The sequence below is a fragment of the Oryzias latipes genome, chromosome 1, assembly GCF_002234675.1.
Source record: "Oryzias latipes chromosome 1, ASM223467v1".
Classification (NCBI taxonomy): Eukaryota; Metazoa; Chordata; class Actinopteri; order Beloniformes; family Adrianichthyidae; genus Oryzias; species Oryzias latipes.
In genome coordinates this window covers 28,606,945-28,628,197 of record NC_019859.2, presented here as the reverse complement: position 1 = coordinate 28,628,197, position 21,253 = coordinate 28,606,945, and the positions used below count along the sequence as shown (strand labels likewise).

At 45.2% G+C, this 21,253-nt stretch overlaps 1 protein-coding gene across 1 annotated transcript; it reads left to right on the top strand.

The window, feature by feature from the left end:
• The first annotated feature begins 5,963 nt into the window (after window positions 1–5,963).
• Window positions 5,964–19,266, top strand: LOC101175463 (transportin-2). Its single transcript, XM_004066158.4, has 24 exons — window positions 5,964–6,376; window positions 6,860–6,959; window positions 7,272–7,347; window positions 7,430–7,579; window positions 7,693–7,799; window positions 7,884–8,017; window positions 8,088–8,169; window positions 9,116–9,238; window positions 9,316–9,434; window positions 10,107–10,167; window positions 10,238–10,409; window positions 10,502–10,654; window positions 10,736–10,961; window positions 11,041–11,212; window positions 12,478–12,672; window positions 12,742–12,900; window positions 13,847–13,934; window positions 15,925–16,023; window positions 16,106–16,201; window positions 16,289–16,364; window positions 16,449–16,548; window positions 16,626–16,700; window positions 16,821–16,948; window positions 17,023–19,266. The coding sequence occupies exons 2-23, from the start codon at window positions 6,861–6,863 to the stop codon at window positions 16,926–16,928; spliced, it is 2,670 nt and encodes an 889-aa protein (XP_004066206.1). The 5' UTR covers window positions 5,964–6,376; window position 6,860; the 3' UTR covers window positions 16,929–16,948; window positions 17,023–19,266.
• Window positions 19,267–21,253: the final 1,987 nt, after the last annotated feature.

Sequence of the window (21,253 nt, the reverse complement as noted above, 5' to 3'; positions counted from 1 at the left end):
TCTTTATATAAAAGCCTAACACAATGTGCTAAACATTAAAACAAAACAAAATAAATACCATAAAAACAAGCATCAAATGAATCTAAACAAGCACAAAAAATAGGGCCCCCCTTCCCATACCTACACACAACCCCCCAGCCCTTTCACACCTCCCACCCCCTAACTGATGGAGACAGACAATGAGAAATAGGCTGAGCACAAAAACAAGATGCTTGTTGTTGGAAATGCTGATAATTTGGACCTCCCTCTCTGTGAATAGCTGCATAGCTGCTGCATAGCTGCTGCATAGCCCTGCATTTTATTACATGATAAAAGTTTAACGTATTTTAATGCAAGAAACTATTCCTAAATATCATTTTAATTAACATTCACATAAAATGATCTCTGCTTTTCACATCTGTGGGTGACAAAACTCATTAAAAAGATTTCTTAATTGGATGTTTTGAAAACATTACTAAACTTTGATTTTGAATTTATGTTTAATCTCTCAGCATGACTTCTCAAAAGACTATAGAAATATTCATTATATTTAAATAAAATGATATTATAAAACCCCCTCAGTCAAATATTCATGCTTAATCTGTGCTTTTGGCAAAAAAAAAGCTTATTTTATACTTTTAAATGTTTCGATTTCTCACTTCTTTGAGTTTGGGTTGTGATGCAGAGTTCGGTGTTTAGATGCTGTTATGTCCTTAATGTTTGCACTGTCTGTCCAGAAAAACAAGATAAAGATGTAAAAGCACTGAATTTGAACTTAGTGTGTTCTAAACTCTTTATGCAATAAACAGTAAACACAACATCTTTTAGACTGTAAGCTTTTCACAGTAAACATTTGATTTAACTGGAGTGAGAAAGAGAGCTGTAGTTCAAGTTGGTTAGTTAGTTAGCTGTAGTTAGTGACTCTCCACACAGTCTGACTGCCTTTTCACATTCTGTTAAATCTCTTTCTGTGTAATATTATTCAAATGAATGTGAACAAATGCAAAGTGAATGTATTGAGCTTAAAAAATTGCATTTCTCAGTATATCTTTGTCTTTGTTGTTAAAGCCGGTTTTAACGTCTTAACAGAACGGAGATGTTGCTATTAACAATAATTACGTAAATACTGCCGGGACATTGACGCATTTCGAACATGCAACCGGTACGGATTGGAATCCTACGCCTGCCTTTCTCTGCAACTGTGATCAGATTTGTTGAAGAATGGAGAAGTGCATGTGTTGTGGGATGAGTGTGTGTGTGTGTGTGTGTGTGTGCTGAAACTGGTGTGTCTTAGCTCGCATGGTGCAGGAAGGAAGGGGGGGAAGAGCGCGTGTAAGTGCGTGCTTTGGGCACAGTCGGTCGCCGTTTTTGGAGTTAAGAAAAAAACGTTATAAAGAAAGTTCATCTTAAAGGACTGAGACTTAAAAAGAACAGAGTTTTTTTTTTTTTGGCTTCACCCGCTCTGGAGACTCTGAGGGTTCGAACAGGGAAGTGAACCTCGAAGGGAGATTATCGGCCTTTCTGCCCTGGAGAAGGAAAGGTTCAACACGTGTTTAATGGCTGTAATGTCCCCCCCAGGGAGGCGCGCCCCACAGTTTGAGAATGTACAAAGTGACTGATCCTTTATTTCAGGGGTCGGGAACCTTTTTGGCCAAGAGAGCCATAAACGCCACATATTTTGAAATGTAATTTCGAAAGAGCCATACAATAATGTAGTGTCCCTTTCCCACACTGAGGCACGGAGACTTAACCTCTTTTAAGGTTCTTTATTCGGGTTACTGCAGACCGCGACAAACGCCGAACAATTAATTCAGCAACTCCTGAATCTCTCCCGCCGAGACGAGACGAGAGCGCGTCTCCCAACTTTATATTCCCCTGCTCCCGCTGCAGCCCTCCCCTTTCCCTTATTTGGCCCATAGCTGAACCCCATTGGTCCAAACTACCTAACAACAGGCTGAGCGACAGAACTGAGGGCCAATCAGATCTCTGCTTGACGCGTTCAATGAACTCCAGAACTTTTAACGCGGCCCAACAGCCACCCAACTCAGTCCGCGACAATATGTTTAAAACTAAAATACAAGTGAATGTGTGCATTTGATGTAATTTCAACCTTTTTAAAGTACAATAAGTCTGTGGATTCTTTTTAATAACATTGTTATGCTGTTTCTAATAAATGATGAGTATTTCTCGTGGTAGTTTTGCTGATGGTCTAGTCTGGTTTACGTGGTGAGTTTCTGCTTCATGCAGGCGTTGAGACTTTAAACGTGATCTTAGGTTGGTATGAATGTTTTGTAGATGTGAGACAGACTGCTCACACGCGGACCTGGAGCCAAACACACACTCACACGCTGCAGTGAGTGACAGGCAGTGGGTTTTACCTATTTACAATCCCTGCGCGATTCACCTGCTGCCTGTCCCCACAACACCTCAGCCCCACCCTCTGCTTTCTCCCTCACACATCCCGTCCCCGCAACTGCGCGCTCTTTCTCAGAGACGGGAGCGCGCAGTTTTAGGCACGGCAATTCACAGGTTTCCGGGTGGTACAAACTCTGTGAATTAATAGACAATTTTAAACTTATACTAGTGCTGGCGCAGATTTGTCTCTCTAAGCACCGCTACTACTGCGCGCCTCTGCCATCGCATCGCGCACGAGAAGGACTGGTCTAATGAAGAAAAAAAATTTGAATTAAAGATTTGTCTGCGAGCCACATGTGACCATCAAAAGAGCCATATATGGCTCGCGAGCCTTAGGTTCCCGACCCCTGCTTTATTTAATTTATTTGTGCTTTATATGAAGGATCATTCACATGGTACATGTCTTCCCTGCAAGGATTCTTTCTCAAATATTTCCCAGACATAAGTGCTCACTAGGACTGGCTGAGAGATCCATTTAACCCTTGTGCTATCTTGTGGGGTCCAGATGGCCCCACGCCACGTTAGGAGTGGGGTCATCTGGACCTCATAGGATAGCACAAAGGTTAACGCAGCAGCAGCTGCTGATTTGAGGTCTGCTGAGGAGGATCAGTTCATTGAAATCGCGTCTGACTCCACCCTGAGGATGAGGGTGGCACAGTCAGCACAGACACTGAATTCTGACTGGGTGTGGAGAGGGAGAAGGATGGGGGCATTCTGCTTCCATTCTACCTCCAATGTTTGTGAGATAGGTTTTTCTGCTGTTGCCACTTTGAAAACAAAGAACAGAGCTAGGCCCTATATTGAAGATAACTTGAGAGTTGCAGTAACAAACCTGCAACCTTGTTTTGAAAAAATGTGTAGCACAAAGCAGACACATTGCAGCCGTTAACACAACTTCCTTTTTTTTAAATTTTCTAGTCTGTAGCAGCAGGAATGTTTAAGATTTTGTTATGGTATTAAAGTTTGGCATATTTGGCTTATTTTTTCAGTTTTTTCACGGTGTGGGGGGGATTAACATTTTTCGTCCTCCAAAGGGGGGGGAACAAGAGAAAAAGTTTGAGAACCACTGACCTAAACCAACAGGCCGAACAAGGAGAGCACTGATCAGAGATGCAGCCAAGAGGCCCATGGTAACTCTGGATGAACAGAGATCTACAGCCCAGCGGTGGCAGAGCCCGGTGGCAGAGCCCGGTGGCAGAGCCCGGTGGCAGAGCCCGGTGGCAGAGCCCGGTGGCAGAGCCCGGTGGCAGAGCCCGGTGGCAGAGCCCGGTGAATGTGAGGAATGAAACCGAGAAGGGAGGAAAAACCTGGGCTGGAATTCGGACCATGACAGAATCACCATGAACACACTATATCCACTGTCAAACATGGTGGTGGCAGCATCATGCTCTGGGGCTGCTTCTTTTAAGCAGGGACAGTCAATCTGGTTAGAGTTGATGGGAAGATGGATGGAGCCAAATACAGGGCATCGTTGGAAGAAAATCTGTAGAATCTGTAAAATCTGTAAAACACTTGAGAATGGGGCGGTGATTCACCTTCCAACAGGACAATAGCCCTAAACATAAAGCCAAAGCTACAATCGAACGGTTTAAAATGAAACGTATTCATGTGTGGGAATGGCCCAGTCAAAGACCAGACCTAAATCCAATCAAGAATCTGTTGCAAGATCTGAAAACAGCGGTTCACAAACACTCTCTATCTCATGTGACGCAGCTTGAATTGTTTTGCAGGGACGAATGGGCAAAGGTTTCAGTGTCTAGATGTGCAAAGCTGGCAGAGACATGCCCCTAAATACTTGGAGCTGTGATTGCAGCCAAAGGGGGGTTGCACAAAGTATTGACTGAATACTTTTAAACACTACACTTTTCAGTTTTTTATTTGTAAAACAAAAAAGTGAACTCAGGCATAATTTTCTTTCCACTTGACAACTGTGTGCCAGTTTGTTTTGGTCTTTCACATACTATTCCAATAAAAATATATTGATATTTGTGATCATACTGTAAGAAAATGTGGAGAAGTTCAAGGAGTATGAATAATTTTGCAAGCCACTCTATGTCTTTGTTTTCTTTGTGTGAACTGGCTCCTTGCTCAAAACTGCACGGCTGGATAGCTCCATTTTTGTTACACCAGTAATGTTAGGTTGGGGTTGTAAGCCAGTGGGAGAGAGTGTCATCAGATGGGAAGTAGGGGGGCTCTGCAGAAACTATGTCCTTGAAAACAACACAGTTTTTTCCCTTTGGCTAAAAGTGGTATTATGGTAGTTAAAAGACCACTGGGAAAATTTTTACACCAGATCAAAAGATGATTAGAGTAGGTCTTAAACAAAGAACTTGACTCCAGTTAAAACAACACAATCTGACCACAAAAGAGGCTTTCAGCTTCTGTTTGCTCAGCTGCTGGATAGGAAGACTTAGAAAAACTAATTTGAACTTTGAGATCATTTAGACATTTGGATTGTAATGTTGTCTGCAACTTTTAAGTTGAAAAAATTATTCTGAAACAAAACAATTTCTTTACAGAAGTGTTAAGTAAAAACTGTCATCACAAAAGACAAAATGTATGATTGTCACATAATTTAAAGAAATTGTATTTAAAAGGGGAGATGTTACATTTATGCACAAATATATAAATATCTTGAAATTCCAAATTCAAATTTGTAGATTTATTTTGTTTAAAAATTATTGGTACTTAATCACTGCTATTCACTATCCAAGCAAAATTTAATAAACAAAATTACATTCCCATTTAAATCAAAATATTACTTTATCATTTCTTTTATGGTTTTTGTTTCCTTGTTGAGACATTTTAATAAATTCACTCTAGGTGAACGTTTGCTTTGTGTTTCACTGCAAGTGTGTAATGTTTTGTCTATGATTTGCTGGTTTAAAGGTCAAGGACAAAAGTCACATCGTCACGTTTTAACTATCAAATGAACTTTTCAAACTTTTCATCCATTTTTAATTATTATTTGATAAATATTTCAATTTTAAAACGTACAAACAACCTCATGTAAGTACGTAGATATAGTGAAATGTGACAGGCTCTCTCAATGTACTTCATGACAAACTGAAATTTATAAAATCTATTACTTTCCTCATCCACTAGAGGGCACTCTCGACCAAGGTTTTCTCGAGATCATTGACACATTTATGTCCAGTGTCATAAACTATAAACTAGATTAAGGATTTCAAATAAATCTTTATTAACAATTTAATATTCAGACAAAGTTGGAATACATTTTATTAAAATATACATATGACTGTAAATGATGAGACCTTGTACTTGTACAGTTTCCTGAAAAAAGGAAAAAAAAAAAAGAGTTCAAAACTATGTAATACAGTAATACACAAAATAACATAAACTAATAAAAGAAAACAAATAAATGAAGGATCTACTAGTTGGAAGTAATAAACGTAATTGTTCAAAATCTTCTAATTGTTTTGATAATTTCCGATTACTCATTTATATTTTTTCCATAGAGACAAAATATGTTTGTACTTCTGTTTCTTTAAAAATGTTTATGAATATGGTAATTTCTAACTACTATCTCGTAGATTCAATATTTTGTCAAATTATATTTAAATTGTCAATAAAGATTTTTAAGAAAAACTAGGTTTCACGGTGTTCTTAAGTGCGCTTGCGCGAACGTGTCATGACAGTATTCATAACATTTTCAGGCCAATTAACAACTGATTCGTTTATTTGGCATTTTGTGGGGTCTGGCGGTTTTTAGATGACTTTTGGGCTGAAGAACCGTTACTCTATCTGGCAACATTGATTGACCGTCACTTTATCTGGCAACACTGCGAGCAGGACCAAACTACTAACCGTCAATACAATAGCTGTCACTTACAAGCTAGCGCATTCACCACTCCGGTCTAGAAAGATTTCAAGTAGCAGCGATAGATTTAATTTTGTTTTTCCACAGGAAAACTACTGGCTTGGTTCTAGAAGCGTGGATCTGCGACACCGGCGAAAGCAGGTAACCTTCCCCGGTTCTTTCAAGAAGATGATGCTAACAAGAACGCTCCTCCCTAGCTGCGGTTCCGCTGCGGTGTTCTCCCGCATAGCCGAGCACCTTCATAGTCGCTTTGGTCTCGGTTTTGTGTTGTGTCTCGTAGAATGAATGTAAAATCTTAGTATTGCGAGTCCAACTTCATAAGGATGCGAGGCTACGTTGTTAGCTTCTTACATCCGGGCCTCACCTGGATCAAAAACCGCCAGATCGCAAGAAGCGCAGTTCACGAGCACCTGCATGACTACGCTCCTGCTGTGGACGCGCGGCGTGTGCGTCCGTGGGCAGGAGGGACATTTTCCCCCGCAGTCACGCTCCGCTGTGTGCGCGCACTTCTGCTAAAACTATGATATGCGCAGAGAATCCGAGCTTTGGCGCAGACAGGAAACGGCACGCGGAACATACACAAACAGCCTCGCGCGCGCGCTTCACTGATGTGTTGTCCCGCAGGATGGAGTGGCAGCCAGACGAGCAGGGTCTGCAGCAGGTGCTGCAGCTGCTGAAGGACTCTCAGTCCCCGGACACCGCCACGCAGAGGGCCGTGCAGGAGGTATCCTTCAGCCCACCGTGGAGCACTACAGGGAATCCATTGTTGACTCCCCACCCCATACCTGATGGAAGGGGCGGGGCCAAATGTCTCATAATGCACATGTTTGAAAATCTAAGAATTAATTTGATTGCTCTAAATGTCTCAGACTGGTGTGGACAAATGCGTGCATTTTTTTAGTCTTTCTAGAGTAAACATGTCAGTCATGCGCTAATGCATCAGTCGTACCTGTCTCACCCTCTCTGTCTGCTAACCAGCAATCAGAGCCTCCTTTCAGATTTTCTTTTTCGTCAAGCTTCTTAACTGAACCGACAGAAACTGGAACAACTCAACCAGTTTCCAGATTTCAACAACTATCTCATCTTTGTCCTCACGAGCCTCAAATCTGAAGGTTGGTTTACTCCCTGATAAAGCGATCACCAGCATGTGACCGTCCTCTGAAACCTCTCCTGTTTTTGCTCCGCCTGCTGAAGACGAGCCCACGCGCTCCTTGAGCGGTCTGATCCTGAAGAACAACGTTAAAGCCCACTACCAGAACTTTCCCCCCAACGTGGCCGACTTCATCAAACGCGAATGCCTCAACAACATTGGAGATCCGTCGCCCCTCATAAGAGCTACAATCGGTGGGTGGACGGTTGGGGAAGCTGCACCTCTTCAGACTCGCTCAGCTGCATCTTTCAGAGCATTTGAATGTTGTCCTGATTCGTTTACTAAAAGTTGTGTGTCCGCCCTGAAGGCATTCTGATTACCACCATAGCCTCTAAAGGAGAGCTGCAGATGTGGCCGGAACTGTTGCCTCAGCTTTGTAATCTGCTCAACTCAGAGGATTATAACACCTGTGAGGTGAGGCCTGTCATCATATGCGCGCACATGCACACCACATCGCTCAGGCCTTTGCCTAAGCACGGGATGCCGTCTGTCCTCCAGGGCTCGTTCGGAGCGCTGCAGAAGATTTGCGAGGATTCATCCGAGCTGCTGGACAGCGACGCTCTGAACAGACCTCTCAACATCATGATCCCAAAGTTTCTGCAGTTTTTCAAGCACTGCAGCCCAAAGATCAGGTGAGGAAGTCTGACTACGTCTGCCGCCTCCTAACAAAGGTTTGGTGAAAATGTTTGCTTTCGTCCTCAGGTCCCACGCCATCGCCTGTGTGAACCAGTTCATCATTGGCCGAGCTCAGGCGCTCATGGACAACATTGACACCTTTATCGAGGTGAGCCTAGAAACTCTCTTTTGGCTTGAGGCACTGATACGTCAAAGCGCTCCTGTCCCCCCTGTGGGGTCTCAATATTGGACCACTAAAATGTGATTGTGTGGTAAACGTTCTTGGTATTTGAAGCTACAATGCTCTTGTGTAGCCCCGCCCATTTTCCCAATTTTGTTTGAAGTAATTTGTCTTTCCACTTCCAGTTTGACTTTCACAATTGAGGAAAAAGTCCAAATGAAAGTATTTGTTTAGATGAATAACATCTTATTTTCCATCACAAGAAAGGAAGCAGTTCTGTCTGAACTCGACAGAAATCTTTTGTCTGATCACTTTGAAAACGGGATCATGATGGATAACGCTGGAAAAAAAGACACTAAGAGTTATTTATGTTTGTGGAGCCTCCACAGAAACTTTAAAAAGCAGATCTACAATTTATCCTTTCAGTTGATATTTTCAAAATAAAAATAGATCTTGAGGCTCCAAATCCTCTCATTTAGTCCAGACTTCTTCATGAATTGATCCAGTATCAATACTTTTGATCAGGAAAAGAAACCAAATTAAGTTCAGTAAGAAGCTACACATAAAGAACATCTGGTCTCATTGTGGCCTCGTCCTTCTGAGGGACATCAGTAATGGACGCAGAGTCACGTGCTGCACATGTATGAACGCCTGATGGTTCTTCAGGTGTCTGTGGTGTCAGATTCTTTCCAGGCTCTTTAAACACGTGGAGGAAACGGGTTTCCTGCGATTTTCAACTTCTGCTGCTGTTGTATTCCTGGTCAAATACAACCGAGCTGCCGTCTTTCTGCATCTCTGCCTCTTGTCACAGTTTACGCGGTGAAGGAGAACCTGGAACCCACAGCAGAACCTACTCATCCCCTCTGACCCAGTTAGAGGGGTTCCCGTGTGAGCGTACCCCCCCAGCCTCATGTGTTTGCTTCCTCCCTCCCAGAGTCTGTTTGCTCTGGCGGGTGACGAGGACTGCGAGGTCCGGAAGAACGTGTGCAGAGCTCTGGTCATGCTGCTGGAGGTCCGCATCGACCGCCTCATCCCTCACATGCACAGTATTATCCAGGTGAGGGTCCCCCCCGTTTCCCATATCAGAATCCATGCCGGACCTCATGGCTTACGGTCTCTGCGGTCTCCTTGCAGTACATGCTGCAGCGGACTCAGGACCCGGATGAGAACGTTGCTCTGGAGGCCTGCGAGTTCTGGCTGACTCTGGCTGAGCAGCCCATCTGCAAAGAGGCTCTGTCCGGACACCTGGTGCAGTGAGTTCTGACTCCTCCTTTCACGAGGCTGCAGCTTCCTTTACATCCAAAAAAGCAAATAGTTTAGATCAGGGAGCCCACAGTTTTTTGGCATGCAAGCTACTTGTGAGACGACAAGCTCCAAAAGATCTATACGCATCAGAGATAAACAACCAAAAAAGAGAAAAATATGTTTTTTAAAAATCCGTCAACGAATCATCTTTCTCAGGGGGAAGTACATGACTTGATTGGCATGCAGTCGGCGACACGAACGTCCTCTCAGACATGCATCACTGTTGGGCATGTGTAAATAAACTGTATAAAATAATATTATCTCTCTCTATATATAGGATATATATACGATCGATGGTGTGTGAAATAATATTATTTTGTTAGAATACATAGGCGTTTTATTATGAGAACAGCTAGCAGCAACGTAAACCTGCTATAAACCATGTTATGACTTTTCTAAAGTGAGTTTAACCACTGCTGACCAAACGGCGGCCCCTGGTCCATGGGCAGCGCTCGAGAAGCGCACGCAGCTGGACAACTTCTGCTCTAGTGGACTTTTTTTGGTTCTTTATCTCTGATGGCCCGCAACATGTCCGATCCACGTAATGAACCCCCCTGGTTTAGATGGAGATGAGAAAAATATGCTGACTCATGATGACGCCCCCGTCTCTGTGCCCCCAGACTCATTCCCATCCTGGTTAATGGGATGAAGTACTCTGAGATCGACATCATTCTGCTGAAGGTAAGAGCGCCCACGCAGTCGCAGTTCTTCCTCGCGTTCTCCGGTGTGAACCTCCACGGCGGTTCTGTAGGGGGACGTCGAAGAAGACGAGACCGTTCCTGACAGCGAGCAGGACATCAAGCCTCGCTTCCACAAGTCCCGCACTGTCACGCTGCAGCACGAGGGTGGGGAGGGCGAGGAGGGGGAGGACATCGACGATGATGAGGATGATGATGATGACACGCTGTCCGACTGGAATCTGCGTAAGTTTGCCTCCTGGGTCTTCAGTGTGTTTTAGGATTTCCGTCACAGTTTCTCGCGCACTTTCTGGTAATCCGGAGCGTTCCCCGTTCAGGAAAATGCTCAGCTGCAGCTCTGGACGTGCTAGCCAACGTGTTTCGGGAGGAGCTGCTGCCCCACCTGTTACCCCTGCTCAAGGGCCTGCTGTTCCACCCTGACTGGGTCATCAAGGAGTCGGGCATTTTGGTTCTGGGGGCCATCGCAGAGGGTGAGGCGAGCACAGACCTGATCAAATGGTAGTTCCCTTACAGGACAGGATGTTGATCTGCTCTGATGTGATGTGTCTCAGGCTGCATGCAGGGTATGGTCCCATACCTGCCCGAGCTCATCCCTCACCTCATCCTGTGCCTGTGCGACAAAAAGGCGCTGGTCCGCTCCATCGCCTGCTGGACTCTCAGCCGCTATGCACACTGGGTGGTCAGCCAGCCTCCGGACGCCCACCTCAAACCCCTCATGACAGAGTTGCTCACTCGCATCCTGGACGGCAACAAGAGAGTCCAGGAGGCAGCGTGCAGGTGCTGCACTTAGCTTGACCCAATGGCAACCCTCCTTTGACCTCATTTCCCACTCACAAACTCTCCTCCCTTTCTCCAGCGCCTTTGCAACCCTGGAGGAGGAGGCGTGCACGGAGCTGGTGCCGTACCTCAGCTTCATCCTGGACACGCTGGTGTTTGCGTTCGGGAAATATCAGCACAAGAACCTGCTGATCCTCTACGACGCCATCGGAACGCTGGCGGACTCTGTGGGACACCATCTGAACCAGCCTGTGAGCCTCACACACACACACACACACACACACACACACACACACACACAGGGGTCTCACCCCCCAGTGCTGGTGTTCATCAACCACAGTTAACCTGCTACAGTTTGTGACAAGATCTTGGATGGGGAGGGGCTTTTTGTTTTGGGAGGGAGGAGCCTAATGGTTCAGACAACAGAAGTGCTGTTGGTAAACAGCAGTGATTTAACACATTGATTCAGACAAACATCTTCTGTGCTTTAGTCCAGACGTTCCAAACAAGCCCCGCCCCCTAGAAAACAGGTGCTGATCTGAGTTCATCTGCTGTGCTTGTGTAGAGCAGAAGTCTGCAACCTTTACCACTCAAAGAGCCGTTTGGAGCCGTTTCCCACAGAAATGTAACCACAGGCAGCCGCAACACCTTTTGGAAAACCCGGTGTTGACCCGGTCCAGTGAATGGCATCATTTCACTGGTTTTTAAAGTTCAGAGATGTTCCTTTTTTTTGGATCTTCTGTCTTTTAATGGGTTCCGATGAGAACTATTTCCAAAGAGGCCACAAAACTAGCAAATATGTCGTGATTAACTAGCAGTTAATCTGCTCCTCCAATCGTTTTTTGTCAACAAACATGGATCAGGATGATTTTTGGGCAAAAGCTGCTTGTTTATTCTGGGATGGTTCGCTACATTTGAGACTTTGTTGTTTGCTACTTCCTCATTACATAATAATCATACTGGTAGGTCGATAGTCGCATAGAACTTTACTTAGAAAATGTCTACATTTAGATTTTGCTCTCTTCCTCCTGCCTGCTCGCACATCCCGACGGTGTTAAAGGCACCACGACAATCTTAGACAAGAATAGTTATTTTACAAAACCACAGAAAGCTGCAGCACAGGGATGAAAGAGCCGGAGCCGCAGGTCTAGAATAAAAACTTTCTAAGCCTTTTCAAAGGCGGGATCCTCATGTGAACCCTGAGGAACCTTCAGCTCCTTCGAGCGCCTTCACGCTTTCAGAGATTTCTTCGTCTCTGCTCTGGAAAGGTTTCTGTTTTTATTTGAATGAAAATGATCTCAGAACTTTAGCAAACGTTCAGCTCAGCATTCAGCTCTTTCCCCCCTCGTCAGCTGTTCCTCCTGGTTCTTGTAGAACCCCAGTGGGAGTTCTGCTGTGTTTCTGAAGGGTCTATGGGGCGGCCTAGATCAGGGTTCGCAGCAGCTGCATGTGTTTTTTGCAGCAGTGATTTAGGATATTAATGGAATCTGGGGGAGGGGGGCATTTGTGTTTGCAGGAGTACATTCAGAAGCTGATGCCCCCCCTGATAGCCAAGTGGAATGAGCTGAAGGATGAGGACAAAGACCTGTTCCCCCTGCTGGAGTGCCTGTCGTCCGTGGCCACGGCACTGCAGAGCGGCTTCCTGCCATACTGCGAGCCCGTCTACCAGCGCTGCGTGACCCTGGTCCAGAAGACGCTGGCTCAGGCCATGGTGAGGTGGCGTGCTGCGGTGAGTCGGTGAGGCTGGGCGGGTGGATGCTGATCAGGTCCTGTGTCTCAGATGTACAGCCAGCAGCCGGACCAGTATGAAGCCCCTGACAAGGACTTCATGATTGTGGCTCTGGATCTTTTAAGCGGGCTGGCTGAGGGCCTGGGGGGCCACGTGGACTCACTCGTGGCCCGCAGTAACATCATGACGCTGCTGTTCCAGTGCATGCAGGTGAGAAAAGAGGAATGTTTCATCCTCCGTACGAGCGAGCGCTTTCATGTCCTGTCGCTTCAGAGGTCACAGGAAGTGTCTGCTTTTGGTTTCAGAACCGAATCAGGGCGGTTCTGAAGGGACGTCAGGAAGTAGGCTGTCAGTTGAGAAACCGGCAAACAGGCGCTGTCCCTTTAGTGTCTGTAGAAATGCAGGGCTGCTTTATGGACCACCAAAGTGCTGAACAAAACAAAAATTAATAAAAGCACATGACAATATAAAGCATAAAACACATATAATTGGTCAGGATTCCAACCCAATTGAAAGCCAAAATGAAAAAATATGTTTTAAGATTTAAAAATACCCAGTGAGTCTATCTGTCTGAGGTACAGGGGCAATTCATTCCAGATTTTTGGTCCGAATACTGAGAAGGCTCGGTCACCTCTCAGTTTTCTCCTGGTCTTCCAGACGACCAGCTGTGTCTGATTTGTTGACCTAAGGGAGCGGGGGGGGAGTGTACACCTGAGCCAGGTCAGACAGATATTTTGGAGCGAGTCCATGGAGACATTTAAAAACAAATAAGAGAATTTTAAAATCAATGCGTAAGCCAACTGGGAGCCAATAAAGAGATGCTAAAATGGGAGTAATATGTTCTTGTTTCCGTGAACCAGTTAGAAGACAGGCAGCAGCACTTTGGACTAAGTGCAATCGAGCAAGTAATTTCTGGGAAAGTCCAACATAGAGAGCATTACAGTAATCCAAACGAGTTGAAATAAAAGCATGGATTAAAATCTCAAAGTCATGACGAGAGGGGAGAGGTTTAACCTTGGCCAGTTGTCTCAGGTGAAAAAAAACTGGATTTGACCACTGAGTTGATATGAGTAAACCACTTCCTGCTGCTGTCACGCTCCTGCAGATCTTTGGTTCAGGGTTCGCCTGCCTCTGTTTTCTGTCCCTTTCGTGCCAGGACACCATGCCTGAGGTCAGACAGAGTTCATTTGCTCTCCTGGGGGATTTGACCAAGGCCTGCTTCCCTCATGTCAAACCCTGTATCGGTAAGTTACACTCAGTCCCTTTCTGTAGACGAGAACATTAGATGTAAAACGTTAGTTTTCATTACTAAAGTCCTAGTTTACTGCAGATTTAACTAGAAACCAAACAAAATCAGGAGGCAGCTTGGGTTCAAACAAGCTCAGTTTTACCACCATGGACTCAAAGTTAGACTTTTCTAGAACCTTACCTTTTTCTGTCTAACGATCCGGTTCATCGAATTGCAGCAGACTTGGTCACAACTGCCCTTAGGAGTGGATACAGGCTGTCTGCGGGTAAAAAAAAAAAGGGGCAAACGTGTACGGGGCATGCAGGTGGTCCACATGAAATGTCGAGGTCGTAGATTGCTCTGTGAGCCCGTAGGGGAAAAAAAATGTACATGCAGTTTCTATGGATAAAGTAAGGGTGAAGTAGTCCAGATGCAGGCATGTCGTATGAATTTACATGTTTTCCACTTCCCTAAGTCCTGCAGGCTGCACAAGAAACCCGTTAGTGCTGTTCAAGTGAAAAGTGTGCGCTACTGTCGAGTTCTTCACCTGCTGCCTGACTCTAAGAAATGAGAAAATTTGTGTGTGAAAATAGTACATATCACATGCACATCCTGTGTGTGTAGCAATTGTATGCAGTCAGTAAGGGCCAGCGCACACATTAACAACTGATATGGGGATAACATCGCACAATGGTAAAAGGCGTATACTTATATAGCGCTTTTCTACCTACAAGGCCCAAAGCGCTTTACAGTCACACACACATTCACCCAGTAACACACACACACACACATTCACACACTGGCGGCAGCTACGCTGCAGAACACTGGCGTCAACCTCCCACCAGAGGCAAGGTGGGGTTCAGTGTCTTGCCCAAGGACACTTCGACAAACGGGCGTGCAAAGCGGGAAACGAACCTGCAATCTTACGATCATCGGTCGACCGCCCTTCCACTACACCATAGCCGCCCCACCCAACAGCATCACTCATACGTCATAATTGCGTACGACTTACATTGTCCTTATAAATACTTCACAATAAACTTACCACATGCATGACAATGGTACGTTCCATTTTCATGACGTCTCTTGAGGTGGCCTTGAAGGAACTGCAAGACAGCATAACCACCAGCCCACCTCAGGGTCAGCCTCCACCCTCAGCTTCATCACACGGGAGGGTTTGAAGCCTCGCAGAGGCGTCTTCTCCCTGAACTGAAGTAGGGAGTCTGTTCCTCCACAGATGAAGGCTTGGGCTCCGTTCTCAGAACAAGCATGAATCCTGCAGACTGAGGAGAAAAACATGGAGCTTCAGCAGTTAAAGATGATCCGTCTGCTTTTAACATTCAGCAATGAAGCTTAAAGGGTAGAAACTTGATCATCTACCAGCTTTAATCAGAACTCTGGCATTTCAGACCAATTCAGAACAGAGCAGCATAATTGTAAAGAATTCTAGAAGTGCAGATTGATGGATTTTCCGAACAGTGCTGGTTATTAATGTTAAATCCACTTCTTTATGCGCTGCTGTTCCACAACGAGGAATATGAAGCAGGAATGTTTCTGAACCAAGTCCAAAAGATTATTTTAGAATTTCACAGCCTTTGTGATGTAAGAAAAGATGTTGGAAGTTTAGAAAAGAGGAGCCTAGAGCTTTGGATCCTGGTCCCCCCCTTCAACGTTCCCGCACAGCTCTCAGCAGGCACATCCTTCAGTACAGTAAATCCTCCTCATATTTAGAAGTTGCAGAGATCTGCAGTCAGATCAGAAGTAATTTTCAAATTCACTTTGGAGATTTACAGCACCATTAAACGGACGTTTTAGGTTGCTGCAGGACGACAGAGCTCCGCCTTTGCAAGAGCGTCAGTTTTCACTAAGAAACTGCAGGTGACGGCAGAGACTGAAGAACAGACTGAGGTTGTTGGGATTGAAAGTGACGTGAAGGCCTACCCGACTGCCCCCACATGCAGACATGTCCTGACCTTTGGTGATCCCGTTTCAACTGTGCGTTTCAGCCGAGTTCATGCCAATCCTCGGAACCAACTTGAACCCAGAGTTCATCTCCGTCTGCAACAACGCCACCTGGGCCATCGGCGAGATCTGCATGCAGATGGGTTTGTGGCTGAAGTGTCACGTTTGAAGTGCAGACAGGAGCTCCTCCAGGAGTCTCACCTTTTTTTTCCCCCTCTTCATCAGGGGTGGAGATGCAGCCGTACATTCCCATGGTTCTGAACCAGCTGGTTGAGATTATTAACCGGCCCAACACGCCCAAAACCCTGTTGGAGAACACAGGTACGTGGGGCTTCAGCAGGTGATGCTGCAGTGGGGGGTGTTGCTGTTTTGTTTTTTCTAACTCTGTCTGCCGTTCTCCTGTTACAGCCATCACCATTGGCCGGCTGGGCTACGTTTGTCCTCAGGAGGTGGCCCCCATGTTGCCTCAGTTCATCAGGCCCTGGTGAGGAAAGCTGTCATTTTTTCATGGGGGGTGTAGACAGATGGATTCTGGGGGCTAACAGCTGCTAGCACTGCGTGTCTGCAGGTGCACGTCACTGCGCAACATCCGGGACAACGAGGAGAAAGACTCCGCCTTCCGGGGGATTTGCATCATGATAGGCGTGAATCCTGGAGGTGTGGTCCAGGTGAGTGTGAGGCACGGAAGGCAAGGCGTCATTGTCACCGTCTGTTTTGGAGCTTAGCCCCTCCCCCTTTTGCTCAGGACTTCATTTTCTTCTGTGATGCGGTGGCCTCCTGGGTGAATCCTAAAGACGACCTCAGAGACATGTTCTATAAGGTAACGCTTCTTGCTTGGGGGGTAGAGGGGTTGTTTCAGACAGCATGTTTGAAAGCCGCTGGCTCAGAGTTTGTGGTTTTGGTTTTGGTTGATGATGCTGACTGTGTCATGTCTCCACAGATCTTGCATGGCTTCAAGGAGCAGGTGGGAGAGGAGAACTGGCAGCAGTTTTCTGAGCAGTTCCCCCCCCTGCTGAAGGAGAGACTGGCAGCCTGCTACGGCGTTTAGTCTCCACCCCCAGTCGTGAGGTAGTTCTGCCCCGTCAGGGATGACTCATTGCCCTCACTGCCTCTAAAGCATCTGTGTCTTCTCTTTCTGTCAGGGGGGGCCAGCAGGAGGAGGGTGAATGGGAAAACTCATCCATCTGTGTATTGCACTGCCCTGATCGGGGGGGAGGAAAAGTGACGCTTTCGGCTGCTCCCCCTGATGGACGGCCCCCACGCCCTATGTGTTTGTCCATAGAGGGAGGGAGGGGGGAGGGATCCGGGGGCACCTCTAGATTAACTAGGCAGGGACCCGACACAGAAAACTAACTTGTAGGGACAGATAGAGGCGGAGACAGAGGGGAGGGGCAGGGACCTTCAGGGACAGGTGGGGAGACAATCAGTAAGGAGGCGGGGCAAAGAGTACACACGTGCAGTCCTCTGAAATACCAGAAGGTGGCAGTATGAGCTGCTGTGTGGTTAGGGACAGACAGGCTTCTTCATCTTCTTTCCTGGGGAACATCATCAGTTCCTTCCCCTGTGCTCACCCCATCTCCATTTGATTGCTAACATGCTGAGCAGAGCTGCTCCTCAGAGCTGCCCGCCATTCGAGGGCGGTTCTCTGCTCCATCGCAGGAAGGCTCCTTTTCCTGACGTCACAGGAACTTTCCTCAGCACCTGAGGAGGCGAGGGCCGAGCCTCCTGCTTCCTCAGATATAGAAAAACACACACTTTTTTGTCTGTGAGCTTCGGTGTGTGAACAAAACACACACTTTCTTCATCTGTGAGCTTCAGTGTGTGAACGTGCAGTCTGTAAACCACAGTCTGTTAAAAATGTCAAGTCTTCTGGAAACTGTACTGAGCTGAAGCTGCAGCAGACTGTTAACTGTGACTGTCCGTTTGTGTATGTGCAGATGTGTGAGCCATAGTGCACGTGTGTGTCTGCAATTGTACAAGTGTGTGTGTCTGCAGTTGTGCATGGTTGTCTGCAATTGTGCATGGTTGTCTGCAATCGTGCGTGTGTGTCTGCGATTGTGCATGTGTGTCTGCAGTTGTGCATGTGTGTGATTTGATTGTGCATGTGTGTCTGCAGTTGTGCATGTGTGTGATTTGATTGTGCATGTGTGTGTGCACACGTGTCTGTCTGATCTCGTGTGTGATCGTACATGTTTGCGTGTGTCATCTGTTGTGTATGTCTGCAATTGTTGTGGATGTGTGATTGTGCACGGGTGTTAATGTTGTCATATCTGCTCAGTTCCTTGTGTTGATTTTCAAAATTGTTTTATGTTTTTGTTGCTGCTCATCATTTTTTGTTTCTCACATTAAATTCATTTCCTTCTCGTTTCCCTGATGGTTCAGTGGTTTATTGAGTTGTTGTTGTTGTTTTTTTAGCCACGCCCAGTGACCCTACCCAACCCCGTGACCCGTGTTTGTCAGACTGTGTTACACTGTGAAACAGTTTTTCAATAACTTTTACTCTGAAAGGCAAATAAAGAAACTTTCTGAATCTGCGAGCTACCCGCACTTTTGCTACGACTGACATTGGCCGCGTCGTCTTGAGGCAGTCATGAAGGGTGGTGTGCAAATGCGGGGGCCCTTCTCTATAGTTTTCCTGTTTCAGAGTGACGTCCATACCCTTTAACTGGTGGTAAAGAGCAATAAAGCCACTAAAATTTCAATCAATTGTGTTGCATTGGTGGACCCCCCCCCCCCCCTCCCCCACTACAGGCTAGGTTCCTTGCAGAAGCTTATTTGGTTCCTTTGGTTTCCTTAAGCTCCAGAACTTTGGCTGGTTGGAGTTCAGGCATCTCCTCTCCCAGCCCCTCTGCCCCCCCACCCCACCCCCGCTAAGTTACTTTTGGCTAATTCTGTTGTCCTTTCATCGTTGCATGATGGAGCTTTAAGATGCCTTCATGGACGGCTCAGTGAACTGAGTCTAAGGAAGGTTTTTTTTTTTTCTTAGGGCCTGAAGATGGTGGGGGCCCAAAGCTCATACCTTAATTTTCAAATTGGGGGTGGTCCTTATTGGTAGACCACCACTATCAGGGTTGTTTTTGTTGTCACTTTAACTTTCTCTCTTTGGTCATGTTGGATCTGGTGACATGGTCAGTCCTGACAGTTTTTTAGGCTCCTCCTACTTTTCCAGTCTTGCGCATGGGGTTTCTGCCCCATCACTTTCTGCTTCACTTTAATACCAAATGCTTCGATAAGATTGGGGGGAGGAATGAAGTAGTAGCAGCTGTGTTTCTGTGAGGAGAACATGACTGAACCGTTCTGCAGGAGACAATCCAGTCCTGCTCCTGCTGTTTCTGCTCTTTTCATTCCAGTTTTTCTAGAACAATAAAGGATTCTTTTGCTTCTTCTCTGAGGTGTCTTATGTTTCAGGTGAATATTTGTTCCTTGTCGAGCTGGAATTTGAAACTCGCCTGGACCCCCATCACACAGAAGAGCTCTGCGGGTCTCTGGGGGGTGAAGGAAACGCCTCCCCATCCTTCCATTAGCCTTAAATATGATCAGGGTATCAAGCCTGAATACTTTTGCGTTTCAAAATGGAAACATCCCAACCACAAAAATGTCTATATTTTACAACATGAAAAAACGCCGCTTCTGGATCGAACCGGTCTCGTAAATTGAGGTAAAAAGCCCTCATTTGTTCTGTGATTTAATATCTTTTCACTCTGTAGTATGACTACATGAAGCAGGTCTCTGGAGTTTGAGGAGACCCATGGATCCTCCTGACCAGCAGGGAAACTAAACTGAAGATCTAAGTTAAAGTGCAGTTAAAGTTGTTCTCCACAAGGGAACTGTCACTGGTGGTGAACAGGAGGCAAAAACACCATAAGAGCGTTCAAACAGTTGAGTTTGTTTGTCTCTGTGGGGTAACAGTAATCTATGACTCCTCAGAGGCCAATGGAAGTCTTGGCTCAGAGGTTAGAACTCTGGTCCAGAGGATCCAAAACAAGTCCTTCCGCCTAAATCCAAACAAGTTGTAAAGTCAATACGCACGACTCTCAGATCAGGACAGCAAATCAACACTGACTCCAGATGAGAGGCAGACAAGGAACATCCAGAGAACAGAAAGTAAACTGTTTAAATTCAAACTTTATGTCCCATTCTTATTTATTACTTGAGGTGTAATGTACAAATGCCAAAGCAAGGCCGGAAGTATAAAAATTGAGAAAGTATTTTCAAAAATAAAATCTGGCAATATTCTACAGCACATGTCAAACTTAAGGCCCGCTGGCCAAATGTGGCCCGCCACGTCATTTTATGTGTCCCGCGAGAGCATGAAAGTTTTTAATTTCTTAAAAATAAAAATTGGTGTGTATTTATTCATAATCAGGGAATCGGACTAGAAATATCAGAGTGGGCAACTATACATTAGAACTTAAACACTGTCAATATAACCTAACCTGTCAATCAAATTTAAAAGGATTTATGCTAGAGAAACAAGTAAACAAATGTTTTCTATGCAACTGTAATTGTCACTTTAAAAAAGTCATAATAAATAAATAAATAAATGAGTAATTTAATATTAAGGAGTAGTTACTTTTATTTTTCATTAAATTAAATTACATGTATAAGTTATATATCTGGCCCTTTGAGGACAGCCACTATGCTGATGTGGCCCTCGGTGAAAATGAGTTTGACACCCCTGCCCTACAGTATAAACAACACGCTAAATTGTGTTTAATGTTCATGAATGTAGTTTTTATGTTTAGTTGGGACTTTTTAAAAGATTACACTTTATGTTTTTGTGGTTGAAAATCCGTGTATAAAATTTAGCCTTCAAATATTTACAATAAAATCTACCAGTTTTTAGATTTTCCGTATGTAATGATTTTAACTTATTTTAGTTTTGACATCTGCACAGACAAATTCCTTTAAAAATAAAACACCCTGTGTCAAATAAGATTCTTCTGTAGCAGATTTACTTGAAAAAAAATGCAAAAAAGTCAAGTAAAACATGGGATTTTCTAAAATTATGACTTTGGTGTGCTTTTATCCTTTTTTTTTTACTATTGAATATAAACAGAATCTTTTCATGTCACTGCAATTATATTTGAAGAACTTTGCCTCTGAATAGGCAAAGATAAGAAATGGATGTGCATTTTATACAGAAGAAAAGCGTTTTTGCTAGCTCCTTGTAGAAAGTGAGTGCGTAAGCCTGGGAGCGGTGCTGGCAGGACAGACTCTTCTTGGAAGGGGCTGTTCTCACTGGTCCACATCAGCTCGGGAGAACCCTCTCGTTTTTGTGGGTTGGGATGGGGCTGGTGCTCAGAGCGCCCAAATGCGTGAATGGATCAAAATACCATTTTTAGGGTTTCTTTTTGTGAGACCAGAACATTA